We start from the raw sequence: 25,892 nt of genomic DNA on the forward strand, positions 1-25,892 counted from the left end.
TTTTCTCCGTTCTACAGCATATGTTCTAGATGGCTTCCAATTAGCTCCGTGCATTTCTTGAGGCGCAGCATGAAGTTGTCCATGACGTTCTTACAGACCGAATTGGTAATGGCTCTCATCTCCTCCCTGATGGTTTCCTTGAGTTCTGCGATGGTTCTGGGTTTCCCTGCGTAGACTCTGTCCTTAAGATAGCCTTAAAGAAAAAAATCTGGGGGCCTTAGGTCCGGGCTATGAGGTGCTCACTCAAAATCAGTCTTGAGACTGATCACTCAGCCTCCAAAGTTCTCTTTCAGTCAATCTCTGGACAGGTTTAGGGTGTAAGAACTTGCTCTTTCCTACTGGAACCAGAACTTGCTCATGAGCGACAGGTAGATGGTCTGGAGGTTACTCTTGAAGGTTTTGAGGACCTCCAAATACCGCTCCTCAGTGACTGTCACTGCTGCGCCAGATTTTTTGATGAAGATTGATCCAATCATGCCTCTGGCCGAGATTGCAGCCCACAACATGCACTTAGGAGAGTGCAGGGGCTTGGTGGCTACTTCATTGGGTCTGGAGGACTCCCAGAAGACATTTGTCTTGGAGTTCGCCTTTCCATCAAGATGGAAGTGGGCTTCATCTGAGGTCCAAAGGAGGTTAAGGAAACTTGGTGTCTCCTCGATATTCTCGAGCATCTTGACTGCCATAGCCCTCCTCTGCTTCTTGTCTGAGGCTGTAAGGGTCTGCAGCGTCTGTATTCTGTATGGGTAAGCCCTGATATCGTTCACCAGCACTCTCCTGCAAGTCTCACGGGACATACCGAGGGACTGACTTTGCTTACGCACAGAGCGTTTCAGACTCTGCTGGAGAGACTCTTTCACTCTTTCGACTAGCTCGGCTGTTTGCTTATTGGGACTTCCTGAGTGGCTTGGACGGTTCTCTCTGGCAGCATTGAGGTTCTCCACGGTCCCATACTTCTCAAAGTGGTCCACCCAGTTCTGAATTCTGCTTTTGGATGGAGCCTTTTCACATTCGAACTGACACATGAAACTGTCCTGGTTTTTTTTAAACGAGCCTGTCTTGTAGTAAAATTTAACACAGTGTATTCTTTGTCCCAGCTCACACTGGGGTCTTGGTGTACTCACGGTCATTGATTCTGCCATGTTCTGTAAAATAAGGGCAATCGGTGAATAAATAATGGAGATATCACATAAAGTGTACATGGGGCCCGTTTTTGTTGGGGTCACCCAAATTAATTAATATTAATAGGATAGTGTGTGTATTATTTATTTTGTGTGTCACGCTTGTATCCGAGTTACTGTTGTTTAATTGTTATGGTCTTCCATTCCTTGTAATTAAATAATTTTACCAAGAATTCTTCATAAGTTTTAGTTTTGGTTTCTATTATAGCTGATGGCACTCCAGTAATCTATTTTTTTATGAGTAATATTATCAAGAATTCTTCAGTTTCAATTTCGATTATAGCTGGAGTTACTCAGGTTATATATATATATATATACATATATTTTTTTCACAAGTTTTTATTTCGGTTTCAATTCAAGCTGATGCATGCAAGTCATATGGATATATTTTTTTATTTTTGAAATTGCAACTTTATCTATATATATAAAAGCGAAAATGTATGTATGTATGTTCGCTTTTTGTTTATGTCTACAAAAGGCTTTTTTCGCCGTGATTCTCGGCTGGCTCGCTCCTTAAAACTTTTTATATGCTGTCTAAATAATAATATCTACGACTAAGGAACTCTGGTCGCAGCTATCTTTAATTTACCCGATTTTACAAACTATTTTCGAGATATTTCTTGATCGCCGCGTAGCGGGGAAAACAGAAACTGGCTTCCAGTGCAAAACTAGGTCAAACATCAGTCGACTTAACATTCTCGCACCTGTTATTTCGCTTTATAAATGTCAACTTAACACATTTATCAATTCATCTGTTCCCGTGGTAGAGATGGTTAGGTCGCAGACTTTTTTTTCTATTTTCTTTCCACCTCTGCGTCAAAGGTTCGGACTTCAAGCCTACCTTTCTACTAAAACTTTTTTTTCTTTTACACCTCCAAACATCTGGCCAACGTGTTTTTTTTTTTTTAAACAGGGTTGTTTTGATCTAAACCCCCCCCCCCCCCACACACACACACCTCCAAACATCCGGGCAATGCTAGGTACCCCCCACTAGTAATATATAAAAATCAATAGAACATTATCTCTATAATAATCTATACGAAATCTGCAAGAATTAAAATATCCTATTTATAAGCATACTTTATGACCATGCTTTGCCAGGCGTCCCTGCTAGCCTAGATAAATACTTTTGCAGTTTTAACAAAAAAACTACAATAATATCAGAGTGTCTCCATTTACGCTGAACATCTACAGAATGCCAACATCAATATATTACATATGACTGAGTCCCCTGTGAAATTTCCACAGGTTCCAATAGTTAAAATCTTATTTCATTTGTTTATATCTGGAGTGTAAAGCATCCACAATCAATGCTTCTATTTCTAATTATTTTTGTTAACTTGTAGAGATATATTTGTGTGTTTAGCTCTTCAACTTTTTGTGTTAAAAAAAAATAGGAGGCATTACTTTTTGAATGACCCTCGTATGTGTGTGTGCGTGTTGAAATTTACAAAGTTTATATTCAGATTTTATATTATGAGTATAATACCAAAATGGATTTTAACCTAGAAATAAATACTTGAAAATAAAAAGATGGTGCTTCTTTACCTAATAGTCACAGTTAAAATTTGCATTTCAGGTAAAAGCATTTTGATGTCCTTTGATGCTGAAGTAAATATTCTCAACCGAAATTTTAACAAAAAATGATTGATGAGTAGACTACCTAGAGCTGTTTATTAAAAATAAAAGTTGGTTTCATCGTATTTTCTCAATCCACCATTGATAAAAGTTTAACTATTATGTTCCCATAAAGCAAGGGAGGTAAATCATTCTTTCATTAAAGCAAGTAAAAATGAATGACATAATACAGTAAAACTACAAGGCACTTGTACAGTTTAATCAAGACATTAAAAAATGAAAATATCAAAAAAAAGGTTATATTGTACGTATCCGTTTTGGACTGAAGATCTCCGAAAAAAAATTTCACTTAAGTTTTTTTTTTTTTTACAGTGGAAAAACACGTTTTTATGACAGCGCGTTGAAGGTAGACATCTTTGAATTTTTTGAACACGTCATATGGAGATAACTCGGTTTACAGCGTCGGCACTCTCTCCTCCCCATCTTTAATACTAGCTTTTCTTCTTAAAAATCGAACCTTTTTGTTTTTTCGCTGTAAAAAAAAACGGCTTGATGAAATTAAGTGAAATTTTTTTTGAGAATTTTATTCCATAATGGATACGTGCAGTCAAACCTTTTTTTTTTTTTTCTCTCGATATGTTCATTTTTTGATGTCTTAATTAAACTATACAAGTACCAACTACAATATTTACAATAAAATTGATTTTTACTTGTAATTAGTCTTCTAATAAACCATTTTTTTCTAATTTTTTGTTGAGGATACTTGTTTCAACATGACATATAATTACATCAAAGTGTTTTTTATTGAATCACAAATTAAAATCAGATAGTCAAGAAATACCCCCAAATATCTATGTGCATATATGTGATCCATAGATGGTAAAATAGCTCCCCTGGTGGAGGTACACAAACAAAATAAGTTCAAGAACTCCTAGCGTAGATGGTAATGGTTAGATTGTTTTAGTAATACCATCAAGTAAAACTTTTCTCTCTTCTTCCCACTCTTTTACGTAACTTTTGCGTAATTTTTGAAAAATAATCTGAAAAGAATGAGTCTGTTAATGGAGTTTAAATTTGCCTGTGTGGGTTAAAAAAAAATGATAAAACTTTGATTTAATTATATGCTGTAATTTTTGGCAATTCTAAGCGGTGTTTGTCATGAGTGTTGTTGTCATCTTCATAGTGACAGGACCATATCTCACAACGGATATTTTACTCATGAATTTTCCAAGTATAATGATTATTGTATAGTCAGCCAGGAAGCAGCTCTGCAGTATTGTGCTCCACAGATGAGTAGTTCTAGGAAAGAAACTTTGCTCATGGAATTTTCATTCATTTTTAGTTTTATTTACAATAAAATATACTTTGATTTATATTGAGAGTAGATTTTAATTATTTAAAAAAATTTTTCTTTATTTTTATTTTTCTATAGAGAAATCGATTTATGGATGGGAGGAAACTGATTGCAATAATATCAGATGCAGCCAGCACAGGTGAGCACATTTTTTGAAAATTTCTAACATCAAACATAACTTTTTTGTTTCTTTGTCTTCCTATAAAAATGAATACTTTATTCTGGTTAGTCAGTTATTCCTGTGACTCATTTCAGCATGTTAAAAATAAGAAAAATCTAATTCAATTTGTCCCTGAAAATACTTTGAAGAATGAAAAAGTTATTTTTAAGTTGTCAGTATGTTAAAAAAATTGGATGCGACTTTGAATGAAAAATAACATTTTCAAAATAAAAACACAGCATAATTTTACAAAAAGGAAAAAAAAATGGCAAGTAAATAGATTATTGGCCAATGCAGATTAGATAAGGTTAGTTAGAAATAATAAGAAACTCGCAGTATTAGGTGCTTTTCCTGAGGTCACAAGTTCCTTAGATTATGTATATTATGAAAAAAAGTGAAATTCAAAGTAAAAAATATATGAATTATTATGCATTTATGTTGGGATGACTAATCTTAATTCGGAATTGGAGAAATCAGAACTGAAAAAACTTTAGCCTAATTTCCGATTCCAAAAACGATTCTTTTAATTCATTTTCTTTAAACTTAATTTCCTATTGCTAATACTAGTGATAAAATAGTAAATTAAAACTCCCAGTGATATTCAAAGATATAGATCTTAATAACGAGTTTAGGTAAAAATGGCATGGGAAAATATGACATAGTAGAAATGGCACAAGTGGATAAATAAGAAAATTTAGCACAAGTGCAAAATATGGATGAAAATCTTACAATGAATGCATCAAAATCTTGGTGACAATAAATGTTGTGGCGCCCACCTTACAGATACTAATGAACTCTTCTACTTAGTATAAAGACTAGAGGGAATATATCTCTTTGCGGTTATGAAAACTTGGATTGATGTATGACCACTTTCATTTTTTGTTGCATTTGCTTTTCTGTTTAAAATATGTTGTTTCCATTAAATACTGTGTACTGTGTCTTTCTTCTGGACCCTTACCGGCCCACAACAATAAATAAATGGAAAAGCTTAAAAAGTTTGTCAAATTAAAAAGTAAATTATAGCTACATTTAAAAATAGATAAGAATGCCCCCTCCCTTCTAAAAAAATTAAATTTTACTTAGATGATTTTAGAATTGAAATTCCAATTCAGAACAGAATCGATGATTGTATTGGAATTGGGGGAAAAGTATTGGTTGAAATATTTTCAAAATCATTCTTCTTTGTAGTCTCACACGCACTATTTGATCAAATAATTTTCTGAAAGATTATAATGCGTAAATATCACTACACTCAAAATAATGTGAATATTTTTGTTTTGTGCAGGTATTTCTCTTCATGCTGATATTCGATCTGACAACCAGAGACGGCGTGAACACTTGACCATCGAGCTTCCATGGAGTGCAGACAAAGCTGTACAACAACTTGGACGCTCTCATCGTTCGAATCAATCAAGGTAGGTTGACCCCTATTTTTTTTTCTTATTCAGTTATTTATAATTTCCTAACATTAAAGTAAAATCAGAATGGGATAAGCACCGCAAACTTTTGCCACTCCTGACATCGTTATCTATCCCTTTCACTAATAGGAATGTGTATGTATGTGTATTAGCAAGACCGTTAGGAGTGTGATGTTGTATGGAGATGAGTGCTCAGCCTGCACCAATCCTCACTCTCCGATCTTCAAAGCAATTATCAGATATATAATGTCGGGTCAGATCAGACTCAGTGTCTCCACTTTTGATACTCTGTTGGAGAGGTTGAATATACGAAAGCTTCATGATCTTCTGAGCATCAATTGGTTATGTTAGTTTATAATAATAATCCTACAAATTTCAAAGATTTGTACAATTTATACAATTTCTGCTTCCACATAAATTACAAAAGTCCGTCTGTTGTTTTAGCCATGAAGCCCTAGACATTTTTTTTTGTTTAAGGCAGGGAGCAGTCTTCATACAATATGTCGGTACTTTTTAACTTAGTCTAGGCTAGACTCTCTCACCAAAATACAACATTCATTCTATGGATTGATTCTACTTAGATAATTCCAAATTTGTTAAAAAAAATATTTTATTTCCAAAAAAAATTATCATAGGGGATGGGATGACGTTTGTGATACATACAAAAAGATAGAATGTTATGAAGGCCCTCCCAACCCTCTACTAAGTGTAAACTGCCCAATGTTTTCCAGGCATTTGAAAAAACAGTCAGGCCGGTCTCTAAATAAGAGTGGTAGCTAAGTGGGGTGTGAAGTTCATTATTACATTGGTGATGAACATCTGAAATCTTATTCAATTTTGGAACAATTTATTTAAAAAATTTTAGGGAGTAGAGTCTAATTTTTTGACATTCACAATAATAAAAAATTCTTTTTTGCATTTAATCTTTGGCAATCGGACAATCTCGTTTTTTTTTTTTTTGAATGAGTGTGAGATTTGGTTGCACGCATACAAACAAGTTTCTATAACCTTCACCCTCTCTCTCACTGTATGTTGTTTGCCTATGCACCCTCTCCCCATACTGATATGCTATCTATCCCTCTTACTACTAGGGGAGTATAACTAGCAATACATATGGCCGATAAAATGCTTTGGATAATCACAGATTTCAAGGGGTTTTTGCTAAAATATTTGTATTTTAAAAACCAAAGCACTTTAAGTGTTCAAAACACCACCGTTTTAAATTTTAAGCAAATAAAGTGATAAAAATGTGAACATCATAAAACAGCATTTTCGGTAAGATAATACCCCCTCCCCCCACTGATTTGTAAACACTTGTACCGTGTGTCTGTTAAGAATTTTTTAATGACATTTGGAAATTAGCCAAAAGAGATGTCATTTTTAATAATTTCGAGTGTCCGAAATTCATTTGACCACTCGTTTTTTTGTTGTTTTAAAAAAAAGATTTCAAAATGATGACTATGGAAAATTTTGAAAAAATTTCTTTGGACACTCACTATTAAATAAAACAATCTTTTTACTATGTTTATTCGTTAAAAAAATGATTGGACAGTGTTTTCTCTAGTGGTATGTAGCAATTTAAAAACATAATATCTGAAAAAATCGTTATGAATTTAAATCAAGACTTCTGTAGTATTAGTAATAGCAGCAGTAGCAGCAGCGATAGCATGGCGTAAACAGACGATTTGTTTTTGTTGAAAAAAAAAATCGATCTTCAGATCGATTTTTTTTTTATTTTTTAATTGAAAATCTGGTTATAAAAAAAAATCCTTACATGTTTAGTTAGAGCTATTTTGTTATCAACCATACAAATATTTTTAAAAATTGGGTAGTAAATTTTGAAAGCGAAGATGTGAAATACGATTGTTTTGGTTCATGTGTACAAACGGTCTAATTTTCGTCCTTTAAAAAATGTTTTCAGTGAATTATTATCGAATGGCAACTAATCTACCCGATTATTAAAAAAATATAAAATAAATAAAATAATCAATATTTAAATATTTGTTGGAGGTGCTCAGTTAAAAAATAAAAACTGTAGAAAAAGACATGAAATGTAATTAAAAATCAAAATAACATTAATTAAAAATTTTTTAACAATTTGTCAGCTTTAGCAAAAACTTGTTTCTTTTTTATATTTAAATAGGTGGGACAAAAATACTTGATATTTTTCCAAGCGTCATGTTTTCTGTTAGAGGGACGTCACTTTTTTAAATAACATTTATTTTTGTCTGTTTTTCATAATTCTTGTAAAGTTTCACAATGGGGATCAAACACTCTCTTAAACAACAACAACAAAAAAAACTTGCTTAATTCTATGTCTAATCCTAGGTACGAGTGGCAAGCCTCCTCCTAAAACCTTTAGCTTTAACAATAACACTAAGTACAAGTGGCAGAGCTCCCCACTAAACAAACTTCCTCTGTGAGCTCATATAAGTGTAAAAACAAAAGCATAAAAAACATTTAAAGAAAAGTGCACATGATTAATCTCCCAACTGTCCTAAAACGCTAGGATCGTCTTGAAATGGTGAATTATTTTACATTTATGTGAAATCAACCCCATCTAAATTCTAAAATTGTTTTTGTTTTGTTTCTATCAAGTCTTCAGGATGTTCACACATAATTTTCCTTAGCACTATGATAAACATCAGAGTGACAACCTTAGCCCTATCAAAGTCAGAGTGGGAACCTTTCCACCTTCTCATAATTGCACAAAGACCCTCTTAAAACCATGCATAATCGCCTTTTAGCAAACAAACAAACAAACAAAAAAAAAAAACACCCAGGATTTATCTATCATAGGAAAAAGGGGTGGGGGGTAACTGCCCTAAAACGTTCGAATGATTCAAAATGGGAAATCATTTTACATTAAATTCTAAAATAATTTTTTCTTATCTTTTATTAAAGTTTTTCAAGTTGTTCACATGCAATTGTCTATAAAGGTAGAATCACATATTTTGGAGAGGTGCTCAGATGGGGAGGGGAAACAGAAGGTATTAATCTACAATAATATCAAAGAAATATTGTAATATATTCATTTTTAACCAATCCTAGATTTCGATTTCAGTTTTTCTACATAAAATGCATTACAACTAAACTTTGAGTTCTCTAACTTTTCTTTTAACGAATACATGGCATTTTTAAGCAATCACAGCATATTTATGTGCATTTACTGCAGATTATTTGGAAACCATTCATTTCTGGAGATTTTCAGTCGCATATTCAGATTCCTTGCACAAAAATACACTTATATGGTAAATTTCATTGCTTAGTCTTGTGTGTTTAACAAAGATATAGCATTTTTACTGAAAAAGTTGTGCAAAAAATGTGACAAAATGTACATGGTCTTAAAGAGGAGAAAACATCCAAACACGCAGGGCATAAAAATAGTCATAACTTCCTTGATTTTAATTGGATTTTAAAAATTTAAAAAGATTCTTTCTGGGCTTATCAAGCTCTTTCTATAGATACCAATATTGAAATATTTTAAGCCATTTAAATATTTTCATGTGTATTGCTAGTATAACAGATGTATGTAAGTGTTGAGTTTCTCTGACGCATGGGGTGTTTGAAATATTTTCATCTTTTTAAAACAATTAAAATTAGTTAGTCTTTGATTATTTTAACATTTAATACTTTTTAAAATTCATTTATAATATTTTTGCTGAATCTTAAAATTTTGTTATGTACAGAAGAATGAAAAAAGAAAAATGTTAATTTAGTCATTTTCTTATTGCTAATTAAACCCAATGAAGGGGTGAGATTTTGCTTATTGGGTTGATCAGAAGTATTTGCGTTGAAAGGGATACAAATGTATTTGGTCCATCAAAGCACATTCCATGGAAGTACTTGTAAAACATATACAGGGATACCACCCTGTGGTGATGAGGCAGGAGCTGGAGTTTGGTAGACAGTGTGGTACCTATCAGACTACAGACTCTCTTTTGCATCCTGTCCAATAGAGGAGAGAATAGTAGTTGAAGCACAATCCCAAGTGTGGCAACAATACTTGATGCATGGTTAAATGGTGGCTTAGTAAAGATAAAGGATACTAGCAGGTGTAAGAAGTTTTCTAGCCTGACTTGGTAATTCTTTCACCAGAGTTTTTGCAAACTGACATCAGAGACAATTTTATAGCTATAAGGGAAGCAAGATTTGGCAAAGCATTTGTTGTTCTTTGGAAATCACAAGGGCCAGATCAGCAAAGCATTTCTTTATTATTATTGATAGCAGAGTGTTACATGCTCCCTTGGGGTCCTATTTCGAAATATTTTAGGAAATCAGAAATAATCCGCCTGTTGAGAGGGTTATCATTTCGACCTCCCTTGCTGTCAAAATTTTAATAACATGTAAGTTATCCCAATTTTTAACTTAGAAATGCTTCCTGTGGGATTCAGAGGGGGTTACGTTAATTATCAGTGTATTTAAACAGAGTTCGCATAACAATGACTAACTAAAGAAAGGTAAAGATGACACCCTTGGTTAAAAACCCCCCAAAAAACGCTAACATAATCCTTCTTCTTTTTCGGAACTCATAATATATACGAGTCAACAATGTCAAGTAATAGAAAATGAAACAGCTGACAGTCTCTTTCAAGATGGTTCATGTAATGCAGATGTATGGGCACACTAAAACCGATCCAGTCAAAGAATTTAGTCATTTCTCTTCTTTTTTCTACGTTACCACTTGTTTGTTGATAACGGAGTTCCAAAATCATTTGACAGGTGAGGGCTGGACGGGATCTTACTGACTGAGTAACTGACTGACTAATGCCCAATATAATGGTTGCTTTTATCTTTAGCACTAGAGTCGGTTTGTTTTTTTTTTTACTCCAACTTGATTGGCCATGGGCCTTCCTTCATTAAAATGCTCTGCTGTTACCTATTTTGGGTGATAACGATCTTAGATCATTACAAGAGATAAGATTTGGTCTACATACTTTGAAAGTGTCAAGATTTATTATGATATCCTGGACATAGGAAGGGATGATATTAGATCCTTTCATGCAGATTCCATCTGTAGTGAGAAATTAAAGAGAGAGTATGTTGTATGTGGAGTCCAAAATGGAGTTTGAGGAGTAGTGCTGAGCAAACAGTACAGCTTTATCCTTTGTCATGAAAGCGACCTCATGGTGGTTTGTTTGAATTGATGAGTGTCCATTGTTTACCATTCTCTTATAAATTTTCCAGAAATCATGAATTCCTAAGTTCTGCGAGTTGATGCATTTTTCTGATCATCTCGGTAGACCTACATTTAGCTGCGACTACTACCCTCTTACAGTTGGTTCTTGATGCTATATTTTTTTTTGTCTATATATAGCTGACTTATAGTAGTTTAAACGGCAAATGCTTGTTGTCTAAGTGCAATAGCAGCTGAACCATTCAGGAGAGTAGGCCTTACTATAGAATTTCTATGTCAGGACAAATACTTCTTCGTCTGCTTTGATCCATTCTCTTACATTTTTATGCACATTTTATTAGGAAGAGAAAAGGTTTTACCCAATGTGCATCTCGGATGAGATCTCTTGGGATTCCCAATCACCCTGTCGGTAGTATCTCATTGTTTTGAGTAATATCATTTGGGTTTAGGGTTGGAGGTTTATGGTGATATCTACCATCATTACTAGGTGATCAGTATTCTAGAGTGGAATATGGATATATACCACATAAGCCTCGGGCAGTGCTGTCATGATTAAGGAGAGTAGCAAGTCCACCTTAGGTTTACTTTCAAAAGCTTCTTAACTCTTAATTTTCTTTGTTCTTTTGTTCTCACATTCCATGAGTGATATTTCTGACAAAGAGGAAAGAATTGCTATTTTTTTAGGGGCTCAAAATCTATCCATCTAACATTTATCATTTGAAGTAGTATTTTTTGTCTTTTAGCTCCTTACATCAAGTGGCTTTATGCCTTGTCTGGACTGATTTCCATACAAGAAATGAAAAAGAAGAGGTTGAGAAATGAAACTAGATGGTTCTCACAATCTGAGAGACGGATTGGGAAAGTGATAGTTTGTGCAATAGAACTGCTTACTGTTACCAACTGGGTCTCTGTAGCTGGAGAAAGTAATCTGATCTCTGTGGTGGACATTAAAATCCGCATGTATTTGAGCATGTTGATCCGATGCAAGTGTTTCATCTATACTATTGGGAATGTAGCCAAGTAGTGTACAATCCTGGGTTGACTGTGAACAGTAGAGGAAATATAGGTAACTAATACTATGTTGTAATTTTAATCTCGGGCACATTTATAAGTTCTCTAGTCATGGAAAATGGTGTTATGGATATAGACTCTGAGATTGCATATGTTTGTCAGTTTTTATGGCAGAATAGGAGGTATTCTGACATATCAAAATGATTAGAAGAGATGGAAAAGTTTAAATTAGTTTTGCTTAGAGAGTTTAGAAGGAGGAAGGATTCTATATCATCAAGATTAGTTTTAAGCCCTTCATATTTGTGAAAGAGTCTCAAAGGAAGAGACAATGTGATTTTTTTGTTTTTTTTGTTTGTTTTTTTGTTTTGAGGAAGTCATCCAGTTTTAACATATTTTACTTTATTCTCATTATTATTGAAATTGCTTTTAGATAGAGTGGGTTGAACAAAGTGGCTTTTTGTTGGATGTCCGAAATACAAAGTTCACACAAGTATACTATTAGCTGAGTCTTTATCTATGGCTTGCTTTAAGAAAGCTGACTAGAAAGACTGCAAGATCTCTTTCCCTGTGCCACATAGTACTACAGTTATCCTGATATTATAAAGCTATTGATAAAGCAACCACTCTTATTGCTATCTAAAAGTTAGGACTCTTGTACTATCAGTCAGAAATAGCAGCCAGACAAGCTGTCAAATTTTTTTCCCAACCTGTCAAAACAAGGACAGCTCAGATTAGCCATATGAAACTCAGTGACAAACAAGTGACCACATTTGCCTTGATAAATAGAATTCATGTTCTTTTAGAGGCTTTTAATTCCAAAATTTGATTTAAATGCACGCATTATAAATCTCATAAATTTATTTTTCCAAGTTCTATTAAATATATTTTCAATATTGCGCGTTTCACAAAGCAATCTGGAATTGATTCATATAATTTACTCTCAACCACAATTTTATATTATATATATGCATACATATATATAATATATATATATATATATAAAGAACACAACTTAAGACTGTAAATTATTTTACATGAATTTATTGTCCAACAGGATACTCAAATAATATATATATATATATATATATAAAATGTTTATCATTATTGTTATCATTATTGTTCATTCTGTTTTCAGTGAACCTTTGTATAAATAAATTTATTTTGATAAGTTCTATTAAATATATCTTCAATATTGCACTTTTCACACAGCAATTTGAAATTGATTTGTATAATTGACTCTCAACAGCAGTTTTATATTATCAATGTGTGTGTGTATATATACATATGAATAAAATGTTTGTTTATTATTATTATTGATTCTCTTTTCAGTGGACCTTTGTATAAATTAGTGACTACCAATTTAGGTGGGGAGAGAAGATTTGCCGCTGCTGTTGCTCGTCGTCTCCAGTCGTTAGGTAAATTATTTCCAGTGTTTGATTGTCTCTCTTGAATATATGCCCATTTGCTTTCGATTGTCAGGTTCACATCTGGTGGAGATGCTTGTAAGATGATGTATGTTTTTGCATGATTATTACTTCCATCAATGTTGTTTGTTTTTTTTTACATAGGCATCACCACATTATCAAGGCCAAGAGGCCACTCAAGGATAAGGGTTAAAGAGTGTACAGTAGAAATTGGACAGTATAGTAATCATTAGTAAGGTTGGTTGGTGAAATTGTTTTCACTTGTGGTTTTTGGTTAGCTTGTATGTATATTTGCTAGGTAACTGGGATTACACAAGAACTACTGAAGCGATTTTGAACAGAAATTTCTAGAAACGTAATAAGCACAAGGGAGGGGGGGGAATGACTCTTTAAATTTTTGTTAAATTAAAGTTTGTCAAATTGGAACAGAAGATATATATTTTTAAATAAATAAGTATGCATACTTACACAGACGACATTGATCAAGGGAAGCGTCTATCAGATGTGTATAAAGAGTGATGATGTATGAAAGTGAAAAACTGGCAGGTAGGGTTGAGGGCATGTGTTGCATGGAGAGAAATGAAATAAGAATGATATGATGGATATGTAATGTGAATGTTAAAGACAGGCTTACATCTGATGATATCAGAGGAAGATGAAATAGACAGTATGAGAAGATGTGTGCAAAACAAGAGACTTTGTTGGTTTGGCCACATTGAAAAAATGGATGAGAATTCCTGGGTTAGTAGATCTAGAACAGTTGAGATAGCAGGTTCAGTTAATAGAAGAAGGCAGAGGAAAACCTTATAAGTAACGAATAGAATGGACTTGTGAAAAAGGTGGCTAAATAAAGATCTGTCCAGAGGTATATTTATTATTTAATGGTGCATTTTTAATTTAATAATGGTTGTTTAATGTTATTTTATGGTGCATTTTTTATTTAATAATGGTTATTTAATGTTATTTAATAATAGTTACTTAATGCTATTTAATGGTACATTTTTTATTTAATTGTTATTTAATGGTGCATTTAAAATTAAATAATTGTTATTTAATGGTACATTTTAAATTAAATAAGGGTTAATTAATGTTATTTAATGGTTCATTTTTTATTTAATAATGGTTAATTAATGTTATTTAATGTCTCATTTTTTATTTAATAATGGTTATTTAATGTTATGTAATTTTAAGAAAAATAATGGTTATTTAATGTTATTTAATGGTTCATTTTTGATTTAGTAATGGTTATTTAATGTTACATTTTTTTATTTTATTTAATATTATTTATTTAATGGTACACTTTTTATTCATTAATACCCACTAGGCTCTTGCTTTTAGACAGGGTTAAAAAAAAAAGTCGTCCACCTGATAGGTCCTACACTGTCAACCAAACTCCAACCTCTGTCCATTTGCTGAAATGTGGCATCCTTGTGCCTATTTTACAAGTATTTCAATGGAAAGTGCTATGACGAACTCAAAGCACTAGTACCCTCTCAACGTAAATACTCTTGACAAACCTGACAAGCAGCAAAATCCCACCCTTACACTGTAGAGATCCCTAGATGCTGGGGAACCTTGTATTTAAATAGCTTCTCTCTCAAACTGCTAGACTTGGAATTCCCTCCTGAGCCCCTGCTTCTTTGACTGTACTGACATGCAGAAGTCCAAATGTAATCTGAACAGCCATCTTGCTGTCCAACTGCCTGCATAGTATCTCTGCAACTTTGGTCCCAAATAGTAGCCCTTTATGACTTAGTGGTACTGTGTCTATTTTTGGATGAAACCCCCCCCCCAAAAAAAAAAACAAGTTATTTAATGGTACATTTTTTTATTTAATAATGGCTAGCTAATGTTATTTAATGGTGCATTTTTAATTTAATAATGGTTATTTAATATTATTTAATGGTATGGTTATTTACTTAATAGGCATTTAATGTTTTCAATGAATAGTTTCATCAGTAATATTTTTCATTTAATTATATTTTTCTTGTTTTCTGCTAACAAAATTTTACATTCATTTTTTTTTTTTTTGCTTTTATTTATTATCCATATTTTTTTTGTTGATTTCATTTTGTTGTTTACTATTTGTATCCTTTTTTGTTATTTGTCTCAGGTGCATTAACAAAAGGTGATCGACGAGCGGCCACTGGAGCAGATTTGACTGAATTCAATTTTGACACTCCATATGGCCGAATTGCCCTCCGGACAATGTACCAGTATATTTGTATTGTAAGTAACAACCATTCACTTTATTTAGCAGTGAATAATGCATACTTTTTGATATATAAAAAGAAATAGATTTTTTAAAAATTATCCTGCACATGATACACGCAGAATATGAAAAAAAAAATGAGAAAGAAAAAGCTGTAATTATTTATTTATTCATCGATGTTTCATCTGACGTCTTTGAATTTTTGATTTGAGGATTGGTTATTCGTATTATTTGGATTCATCGGACTACTGTTTTCATCTTCAGTTTTATTTTTGCAGCGTTTCGGTTGATGTAACATCCAACCTTCTTCAGGTGTATCTTGTCGAACTCTTGACTGTTTCTGTCAAACTCGAGAATTTGGATGGAATTTTGAGTTGACCCCTTTATTTATTTCAAGGGATAGCGTGCTCTTGTTCCGTCCACAAGGACCTGTGGCACAGTGGTTAGAGTATGGGGAAAAATCAATTGTAAAAAGTGATCTTCTCCTGAAGGTTGAAGGTTCAATCTTCAGTGTGGGCGACCGAAATATACAATTGCGAATTACTTAGGACATTTATCCAGTCATGGCTGACAGAACGAGAGTATTCTACCCCTGTGAAGTAAATAAAGAGTTCCACTCGAAATTCCATTCAAATTCCCAAGTTCGGCAGAAATATTCCCGAATTCGACAAAATACACCTGAAGAAGTTTGGCAGTTACATTGACTGAAACGTGAAAATGACACTCAAGATGAGAATAGTAGTTCGATGAATCCAAATATGAATGTTTCATGTTTTATTTCAAAATTTCCTCAGGGATGATTGCTTTGAAAAAATAGAATACAAATACAATATTTCAAAATAGTTGTTAGAATTTAGAATTAGTGATGATCTAACAACTAATGTGGTTTTATAAAAATTTTTTTATTAAGGGTGGATGCTTGCCACTCAGACATAGGATTAGTAGTATGGTTAAGGAAGTTATTTTTTGGGGGAGGGGGGTGCCAGTCAAATTTAAGGTTAAGGAAGTTTTTTCTTTTTTAAAGGAAGAGGGGAAGTTTGCCACTTGAATTTAGTTTAGTGGTAGGGTTTAGAAAGGAATTTTTTTTATTAAGGGTGCTTGCCACTTGGACTTTGTATTAGTAGTAGGATTAAAGGAGGTTGTTTTTGGAGGGTGCCACTTGAACTTTGTGGTAGGATTCAGGAAAAGATTTTTTTTGTAAGGAGGCTTACCACTCAGACTATTAATATCTTTGTTTACAAACATTCCTCCCAAATAAAACAAAATTTTCCTCCCATAACAAAATAATTTTTGATTAACTGTCCTAAAATATTTGTGAAATTGAAGGGGTGGGCTATGATGGCTTTCCTTGGTTGCAAGCCTCCTCTTCCATTTTGAGAAATTCACCTTGATTTCAAATTTTTTTATTTGATATTCCCATTTCTGATCCAAGCATTCCTATCAGAGGCATCTATTTGTTAGGCTTCTTTTTAAAATAGTATTAACTGTTGGTTGGTCATGCTTAATTTTGAAATAGAATGTAACCAGAAGGGAAGAAGTTCTGTGATAATGTGTTCCATAAGTGAGAACTTCATGGAAATTCTGCCTGATGCTGGTTCACAGAGGAAGAAAAGAAAGCGCTTTGCAAGTTGCGGTAGAAATAATGACTTCTTACTGTGAATGTCTTACAAGTTGATTTTGTGGAGTCAAATAAAATTTTTATCAAAATGGTTGAACCGTACTTGAATGTTAAGAATCAATATAATTTTCCATAATATAACTTTCTGATTGAAATCTTATTGAAATAAAAATAAACAAATGGGATGGTTAGTGCTGATTTAGCAACCACTTTAATAATAATAATAATAATAATAATAATAATAAAAAAAAAAATGATCTCCTCCCCATGACAATTTGCATAGAAAAGATCATTCCATATTGTGTCCATTTCCTCTATTGTGGATTCCTCAGTCCAAATGTTCAATACTGGGGTTGGTTTTTACCTTACTCACAGCATAGGAAAATGTGACACATATTCTGGTCCACAAAAAAATCCTCTAGCAGTCCCGTTGGCATTCCCCAGTAGGCGTGCATCAGGCGATTAATAATAAGTTATTCTCTTCTCAAAGGGAGAAGGTAAAGTTTACAGTTATTTTGCATAGCAGTTTCACTGTCCTCCCACATGCAATGCCTAATATTTCCAAATGATCATCCATCCGGTATTGACCAGGCTCAGTGTTGCTTAACTTTGGTGGTCTAAAAAGAACTGCTCTGTCAACATGTCAAGTATGCTGTACAATTGTTCGTTAAGGTTTTCTTAATGGATCATTCCTGCCAAAGTTATGGTCTGTATTGTTTATTTTTTCTCTCTTCAATAAAGTCTTTATAGCACTAAGCTTACAACTAGTTATCTACCTAATTGGCCAATACATGGTGATAAACTAACTTCATCATTTTTTTGTTCTCCTTTCCACTGTGTACAAGGTACCTTCAATAAGTTTCCAGACTTTTTTCGTATGGGCACTTTTATTGATACATGAAACTCTAGTCCCCTTCGAAGTAATCTCCTCCTTCTGCAGTGCACTTGTACCGTTCCAACAACTTCTGAAAGTCCTCTTGTGTGAGCATGTCAATGACCCTTGTCACAGTCTCTTTCATCTCCTCAATTGTCAGCCTCTAAGGTTTTCTTTGACCAATAATCAAAAGTCACAGGGGAGCAAGGTCTTGACTTTAAGAAGGGTGAGAAACTGTCTTGAAGCCCATCTTGGTCAAATAGTCTGTGACAAGGACAGAGCACCCTTAGGACAAACTTTGCACAAGTCTTCCACATCTTCAGTTCTTTGTGAATAATTGTATGTACAGTTCCCATACTGACATCAAACTTTTTTTTTTTTAATTCAATTTTCACTCCAAACAAGGCACAGTGCCTCTTTGAAGTAGGGGGATACTATCGGGGACATAAGTTGCAGGGGTATTATGAATGGAGATGAGTAGCAAGATGTCTGTTCACATTACACTTGAACTACTGCATGTCAGTACAGTTGGGAAAGCAGAATCCCAGAAGGGAGTTCCAAAGTCTAGCAGTTCTGGGGAAGAAACTATTGGAGTAGAAGGCTTTCTTACACCTAAGGATCTCTACTGTGAAGGGGTGGTATTTAACTGCTTGTCGGGTTTGTCACGTTGATGGGGTAGAAGTGCTTGTAATTCGTCAGAGCATTCACCATTAAAGTACTTGTAGAACAGGCAGAGGAATGTAACATTTCATTGATGGGACAGAGGCTGAAGCCTACATGACAGTTCAGGACCTATCAGGTTAGCGACTCTCTTTTGAACCCTGTCCAGAAGTGATAGACAAGTAGCAGATGCACCAGCCCAAATGTGACAACAGTACTCCATACATGGGCGAATGGTGGCCTTATAGAAATACAGGATACTTTCAGGTGTAAGTAGTTTTCTAGCATGGTAGAGAGAGCCTACCTTCTTCGCAGTAGCCTTGGCAATGCTCTCAATGTATCTATTCCAGTTCATGTTCCCTGTAAACATTAGGCTCAGGAGTTTAAAGGAAATACTTTCGGGTAATGTGTTCTTGGCCATTGCTATTGGTGGTAGAAAGGATTGAAGGAAACAAGTTTAGTCTTGGCAACATTAAATGTGACCATCCATTTTCGTCTCCATTCCACTACAGATTTGAGGTCATCCTGTAGTGTGTCTGCCATTTCCTTAGATATGTGTTCATTTGTTTTCCCCTCATGCCTGTTATAGAGAGTGGTGTCATCAGCAAATATACCCATATCGGAAACAATTTTGTCAGAGAGGTCATTTATGAATATCAGGAATAATAAAGGTCCAAGGATAGACCCCTGAGGTACTCCCGCATTTATATCATATTATTTAGATGTATGTCTGTCAAGGATAACCTTGATTTTTCTCTTACTTTAGAAGAATTTAATTACATTATATATTCTTCCAGTGATACCATATGATCTAATTTTTCTTAGAAGACCATCGTGCCATACCCTGTCACAAGCCTTAGATATATTGAGGGCTACCACTCTACCCTCCCCTGTTTTGTCTAGTGAATGGTATATATGTTCAGAGATTACAGTTAGGATATCTGCTGTGAAATGGGCTTGCCTAAATCCATATTGATTGTCGGTCAGGAGTTTAGCAGCTCTAAGGTGATGGACTAGAGCTTGATTATTTAAGGACTCAAATATTTTGGCAAAAAGCGGGAGAAGGCTAATGGGGCGATAATTTAATGGGTCAGTTCTTTCACCAGAATTCTTGAAAACTGGTACCACAGAAGCGGTTTTCCAGCAGTCAGGAAAGCAAGATTCGTTAAGGCATTTATTGTAAAGCTTGGAGAGAACTGGAGCAACCTCAGCGGCGCATTTTTTTAATAGCACAGTCGGGATGAGATCGGGTCCACATGCTTTTGAGGTGTCTAGGTTTTTTATGATACCATGTACCTGAGAAGGGGTGATGTTCAAATCATCTAGTGTGGCATCTGTCTGCAAAGGAAAGTCATGGAGGGAGTGGTGTGCCGGGTCCAATGTGGAGTTTGAGGCAAACCGACTGGCAAGTAAGTTAGCCTTCTCGGTTGCCGTGCAAGCCATCTCATGATTGTTTGACTGCCCATTATTTACTATACTGTTGTAGATTTTCCAAAAGTCATGGGTTCCTAATTTCTGTGCTTCAATGCATTTTCTAATGGTTTCAATATATTCTGTCTTAGCTGTCGCTATTTCTCTCTTACAATTACTTCTAGCTTCTATATACTTCTTTCTGTTTGAACTGGACTTATGTCAGTTGAATCTACAGTATGCATGCTGCCTTTGAGCAATGGCAGCTGCACAAGTAGAAGTAAACCATTGGGGAGAGTGGGGCTTGCTATAGAATTTCTGTGTAGGAACATGTGCTTCAATTGCAGTTTTGAACCATTCAGTAATCTCATTTGTACACTGTTCAGCTGGAAGAGAAAAGATATTTCCCCATGGGGCATCTCTGATGAGATCCCTGATAGCTTCCCATTCAGCCTTTTTGTAATACCTTGTTGTTTTGAGCAGTGGGTCTTTAGTTTTAGGTTGAGAATTTAGAGCTGTTTCTACCATTATCACAGCGTAATCAACATTCCTGAGTGGGCTGTGGGCATTTGTTATACAATCATCGGGAACTGTGGTCAGAAATAGATCTAGAAGTGAGGCATGTTGATCTTGTTTGTCTAGGAAACGTGTTGGAAATGTAACCATCTGTGATAGGGAATGAAATATAGAGAAGCTATGTGTTGTGGTATCAGCTATGTCTGTAAGTAGAGAATCCAAGCCAGTTACTGTGGTGGACATTGAAATCACCAAATACATGTATTTGTGCGCTAGTATCAAGGGTGAGTGCTATATCTATGCTGTCAGAGACTTTGTTTATTAGGGTACACTCCTGGGTTGAGGGTGAACAGTAAAGAAAATGCACGTAGCTAATATTATGTTGCATGTTTATTCTGAAGCACATAAAGGCCTGGTCGTCTGATTCTAGTTTTGTTTCTCTAGTCAGGGGGAGGGTGTTATGAATATAGACTCCAACTGTGCACTTATTGTCTCTGTAGACACACAACGGTCCTTATCCATGAAATTCTTTATTTGGCCAATCAACTCCAGTGTTCTGATTTCCTTACTCCTCCCACACATCTCATTATCCGTCCCAGACTTTCTACCTTCCTTGAATCTCTTATGCTACTCCAAAACTGATGCATGCAAGATGAATCAAAAGCAGTCTGAAGAATTCCATATGTTTCTGTGGCATTTTTTCAAGTTTAAAACAGAATTTTATTGCGTATCATTCTTCTAAAGTATCCTCATGTTCAGATTTGCATTTGTGAAATTCACCGTCTGTGACAATCAGGCTTTAGTATGGTATATTCCAATTCCTGCTGTAGCTGTTCATTTGAACCTGAAATTATAAAAAGTTTGGAAACTTATTGAAGGCATCTCATAGTTGATGCTACCAGATCAGGCTGTCTGAAGATATTGGCTTCCTGACTTTTTTCACAAGAGGGGTTACCACTTATCAAAATCCAAAGGCCACTTGAGGAGAAGAGTTAATGATCACCGAGACAACAGTTAAGTCATTAGTGGTGGAAATTGGGTATGATTTGATTATTTAAGGGGACTGTTCAATAAAAACTTGAAGACAACATTAGACTTAAAGACGGCCATATTGTAGTCAGCTGGAAAACAGGCTAGTGAAACAGAGTTCCATAGGCTTCTTTCCTATGGAATCCACATTTAGATTAAGGCACGGATAGAGAGTCAGGGAAATTATCGACAGTGGTTGTAGCTAGATGAATGTTTTTATGAACTTTGGGCAAGTGGTGACCATAGATTAAAGCTCAGATGAACACTTGCCATAAAAATAATGACAGAGCAGAGAATGTTCACAATGTCTCTTCTGTGGAAGAGAGTTGCAAGGAAGAGAAAAGGGTATCGCCTACTAGGTTCCGAAGACAGTTTTGAACTCTGCCAAGTTCAAGTTATTTTTCTTTTCCCTTTGTAAAACTCAATCATGTTCTGCAAAGCCAAAAGCAATTTTTCTCTACAAAATAAATAAGTTAAATGCCATAAATAAATATTTGAAGATATAAATGAAGCTGAAAACCTTTTGCCAAAAATGATTGAACTCGAAAAAAGTTAATGTTGGAAAACGAATTAGCCAAACTCAACACCATGAATAAATATTTGAAAATACAGTGTGTCCCAAAATGGTCTGACACATTTGTTGGTCCCCAAAAATTAAATAACAATTAAATAAAGAAAACATATTTATTTTTTAAAACTTATGTACAATGTCATTTTATTTCATGCAGTCTTTAATATTACATCGGTCAAATGTTTCCCATCATTGCTAACACACTATTGCAGATGTTCACAAAAGTTTTCAATAACTCGATGGATCATTTCAGGTGGAATAGCAGCAACTTCAGAACGAATATCTTGTTTTAATTCTTCAATAGATCAAGGGCAGTAGCTGAATACTTTTGACTTCAAATATCCCCACAAGAAAAAATTGGAGGGGCTTAGAACAAGCAATCTTGCAGGCCAACCAATATCGCCACACAAAGAAATCAAATGCTTCGGGAACATTTCCTTAATAAAAATGTATAAATACAGATATAAATGAATTTTGACCTAAGTAAGATAAAATGGCATTCGGTGTATTTAAAACTTAAAAAAAATATTTACTTTATTTAATTGTTATTTAATTTTTTTTGTTGACCTACAAATGTGTCAGATCATTTTGGGGCAGTCTGTATAAAGAGTTGATGTCATTAAAACAAAACAGCTAAATTTCCACTTTGTGATTAAGGGGAGATAACTAAATTATCTTAACATATTTAGCAGACAACCATTTTTGTCATGTGTATTGAGTTTCTTCTACTCCTTAATCTCGACTTTATACATATTTTATAACCAATGTTTTCCCATTTGAATATCTTTTTTTTTTTTTTTGACAGAGTGATCTCGTTCCTGGAGTTGCATTTTCTGTTATTAAACAGACTGTGGATTGTTTGGAGAATTTTCATAAAATTATGCAAGTAAGTTGGAATTTTTTCTCTCATCTTATACAAAGTTATCTTATTACATTTTCAGAGTCAGAAAATAGCATTCAAGTTGACAAACCAAACTTTGCTTTTGATTAGCCAATTTTCATTTGTTATTGTTGTACCATGTTATTGGCATTATAATAATGTACTCTGCTCCAATTTATTTAAAAAGTTACTGATTCTAGTTCATATGACTACTAATATGAAACCTTTTAAAATTATTACCTAAAAATACAAATTAGTAAGGAGAATAACCCATTTTAAATAGAAGAGTATAATAGGAGTTGGCTATTTTATGTTTAAAAATGTGCAAGGTTGGATTATTCGAATTATTATTTCTGTTTTAAATTCTGTTTAGGTTTTCAAGTTTGAAATAAAAACTTCCATACCCATAAAGATGGCTTCCCTTCTCCCAAGAATAAAACAAAAATAAAGAAAAATTTTTTTGGGATGTATATAGCCATGATGATTCAAGTAGTTTTATTTTTATGGAGAAAATCATCTTTTTACAGTTAATAGAAATCCATAGGCATTACAATGATATACAAGACTGATTTTAAACTCTATTTCTGGAGAGTGTTTTAAAGAGAATTTAACCAGTGATGAATTTGAGTTTTTCTAAAGCCTCCCATGTTAAGAATGGCTTTCTAAAATTTTTCAAAAGTTTGAATTATTTGGAATTATCTTTTTTTTTTTTTTTTTTTTTTTTTACATAGGCATCACCACATTATCAAGGCCCACTCAAGGATAAGGGTTAAAGAGTGTACAGTAGAAATTGGACAATATAGTAATCATTAGTAATGAAAATTTGGTAAATTTGATAACTTATATGGAACGGCTCATCAAGAACTTATTTACTTTATCTCCCTTGTCCTTTAATCTATTTGAAAATTACATTGAGATAGATCATCAATCGTTATTTAGCTATAAATTTTATTTTCTTTATTATTCCCCCCACCCGACAAAGGATGGATTGGACCTAGTAATTCACTCCCGTTCATCTGCTTGCACTTTTCTCAATAACCATGCCTTGAATAAAAAAAAAATATTGTGCATGAACAGTAGTCAAATTTTTGCTGGAACGGATTTTCCAGAATAACTCTGTCCACCCCCCCCCTCCCACACACTCGCAGGGGCATTACAATGCCTCAGTTCAGCCTTGAAAGACAAAGGATACCCCCAGTAGGGGAAGCTGAATGTGTAATTGTGAGGCAAGGGTTGTGTAATTACCAACCACACCTCCTGTTTGAGTCCAGTGGCAAGGAGAAGTTCAGGATGACTGGAAACAATGCTGAAATAAACGGAGAGCACATACAGCACCAAGAAGTCCCAAATGGTCACCCATTTAGTACTGACCAGGTTCAACGTTGCTTAACTTTGGTGATATGGTATAATCATGTTGATACACTGGTTCCCGCCGGGGGGCATTATAGAGGTAAAATTGCCTCAAAATCGTTCATCCATTCATTTGTTCACACTTTTCTCAATAACCACTCTTTGAATTGTTTTGAAATTTTGCACAAACATTAGTCATGGTGAAAGTAAAGTTTTGCCAGAACAAATTTTCCAGGATAAGTTTGGTTGCCCTCATTATGGGGTTAAAATTGCCCCTAAATCATTCATCTGTTTATTTGTTTGCACTTTTCTCAATAACCATGCCTTGGATTTAAAAAAAATTTGCACAAACATTAGTCAGGATGAAAGTAAATTTTTCATTCGTGAGGGGGGGGGGGGGCACATACTCGGCTTGTTTTTAAATAAAACTGCCTGATTAATTTATGTGATTTTTGGTGTACAATATTTTTTTCTGTAATAGATATTATGTACACATATTACAAAGTCTTCTATGATTAGGGTGTATTTCACTGAGTCTCAGAAAAAAAAAATGATTTTCATTTTTTTTTTAAAATGTTACTGCATTACTCCGACTTTCTAATGTTTTCATTTTAACCTTACAAAATAATGCTTTCAAAGGATGTGGCTTGCTCCTATTCAAAGATATTTATACATAAGTTTATTTATTTCTGTTGCTCTCTTTTTTTTTTTTAATCAAATTTTTTTATATCTTTTTCGTTATTTTTTCTTTTTCAGGATTGCTTAATTCTGATGGGAATTGTTGATATGGATCCAATCAAATACACAGTGCAAGTCAAAAAAGAAGATTTAGGAAATGTTGGGAAATTTCTTAATAGAATTTTAGGTCTTCCTGTGATGAAACAAAATCTTGTGAGTTAACTTTCATATTAAACAATCAAACAATGTGTTCATTATAGATCAAACCAACTGCCATCAACATTGTTCACCTATGAGAAAATTTATTGGTTATTATACAGATGAAAACACAGATGAAAATCACGTATCAAATATAAATTTTTTGATATGCTTACGTATCTGGCAAAAATAATTATCCTCACCATGAAAAATTAACAAGTATAAGTTTAATTAAAAAAAAATAAAAATCAATTTTATCGTAAATTGTAGTTTTGTCCTATTAAAGTAATTTTGAGAAGTTATAAGACAGGGGAGATAATTCAGTCATTTCAGCAAATGTTAACATTTCTCTTAAAATGGATGACTCATGCAAAAATATGATAAAATTTATTTTTTACTTTTAAATAAAATTTCTACTTTAGTTTTTTCTAATTTTTAGTGAGGATACTTATTTTTGTCTGATATGTAAGGTTTAAGTTTTTATTTGGAGTGCAATTTTCATCTGTGTCTTTATCTGTATAAGCACCAACTTACTACATGTTATTACTTTTCATTCTGTTGACTCAATCCTTTGAAAAACTAATGAGTTACCTGTAGTTTTTAGATTGACCTACTCAGTTTCATATACTTTATAAT

At 33.9% G+C, this 25,892-nt stretch overlaps 1 protein-coding gene across 2 annotated transcripts in view; it reads left to right on the plus strand.

The window, feature by feature from the left end:
• LOC145297611 (uncharacterized) overlaps positions 1–25,892 on the plus strand; it is a 346,611-nt gene that overhangs the window by 118,176 nt on the left and 202,543 nt on the right. For both annotated transcript variants that reach the window (XM_080143676.1, XM_080143675.1), the window contains exons 20-25: positions 4,189–4,249; positions 5,556–5,685; positions 13,166–13,251; positions 15,374–15,489; positions 22,956–23,036; positions 25,137–25,271. In XM_080143676.1, the coding sequence (XP_079999802.1) occupies positions 4,189–4,249; positions 5,556–5,685; positions 13,166–13,251; positions 15,374–15,489; positions 22,956–23,036; positions 25,137–25,271 (609 nt within the window). The remainder of the gene's footprint in view (positions 1–4,188; positions 4,250–5,555; positions 5,686–13,165; positions 13,252–15,373; positions 15,490–22,955; positions 23,037–25,136; positions 25,272–25,892) is intronic.

This window comes from Euprymna scolopes, chromosome 18 (assembly GCF_053919585.1).
Source record: "Euprymna scolopes isolate OS-2025 chromosome 18, ASM5391958v1, whole genome shotgun sequence".
Classification (NCBI taxonomy): domain Eukaryota; kingdom Metazoa; phylum Mollusca; class Cephalopoda; order Sepiida; family Sepiolidae; genus Euprymna; species Euprymna scolopes.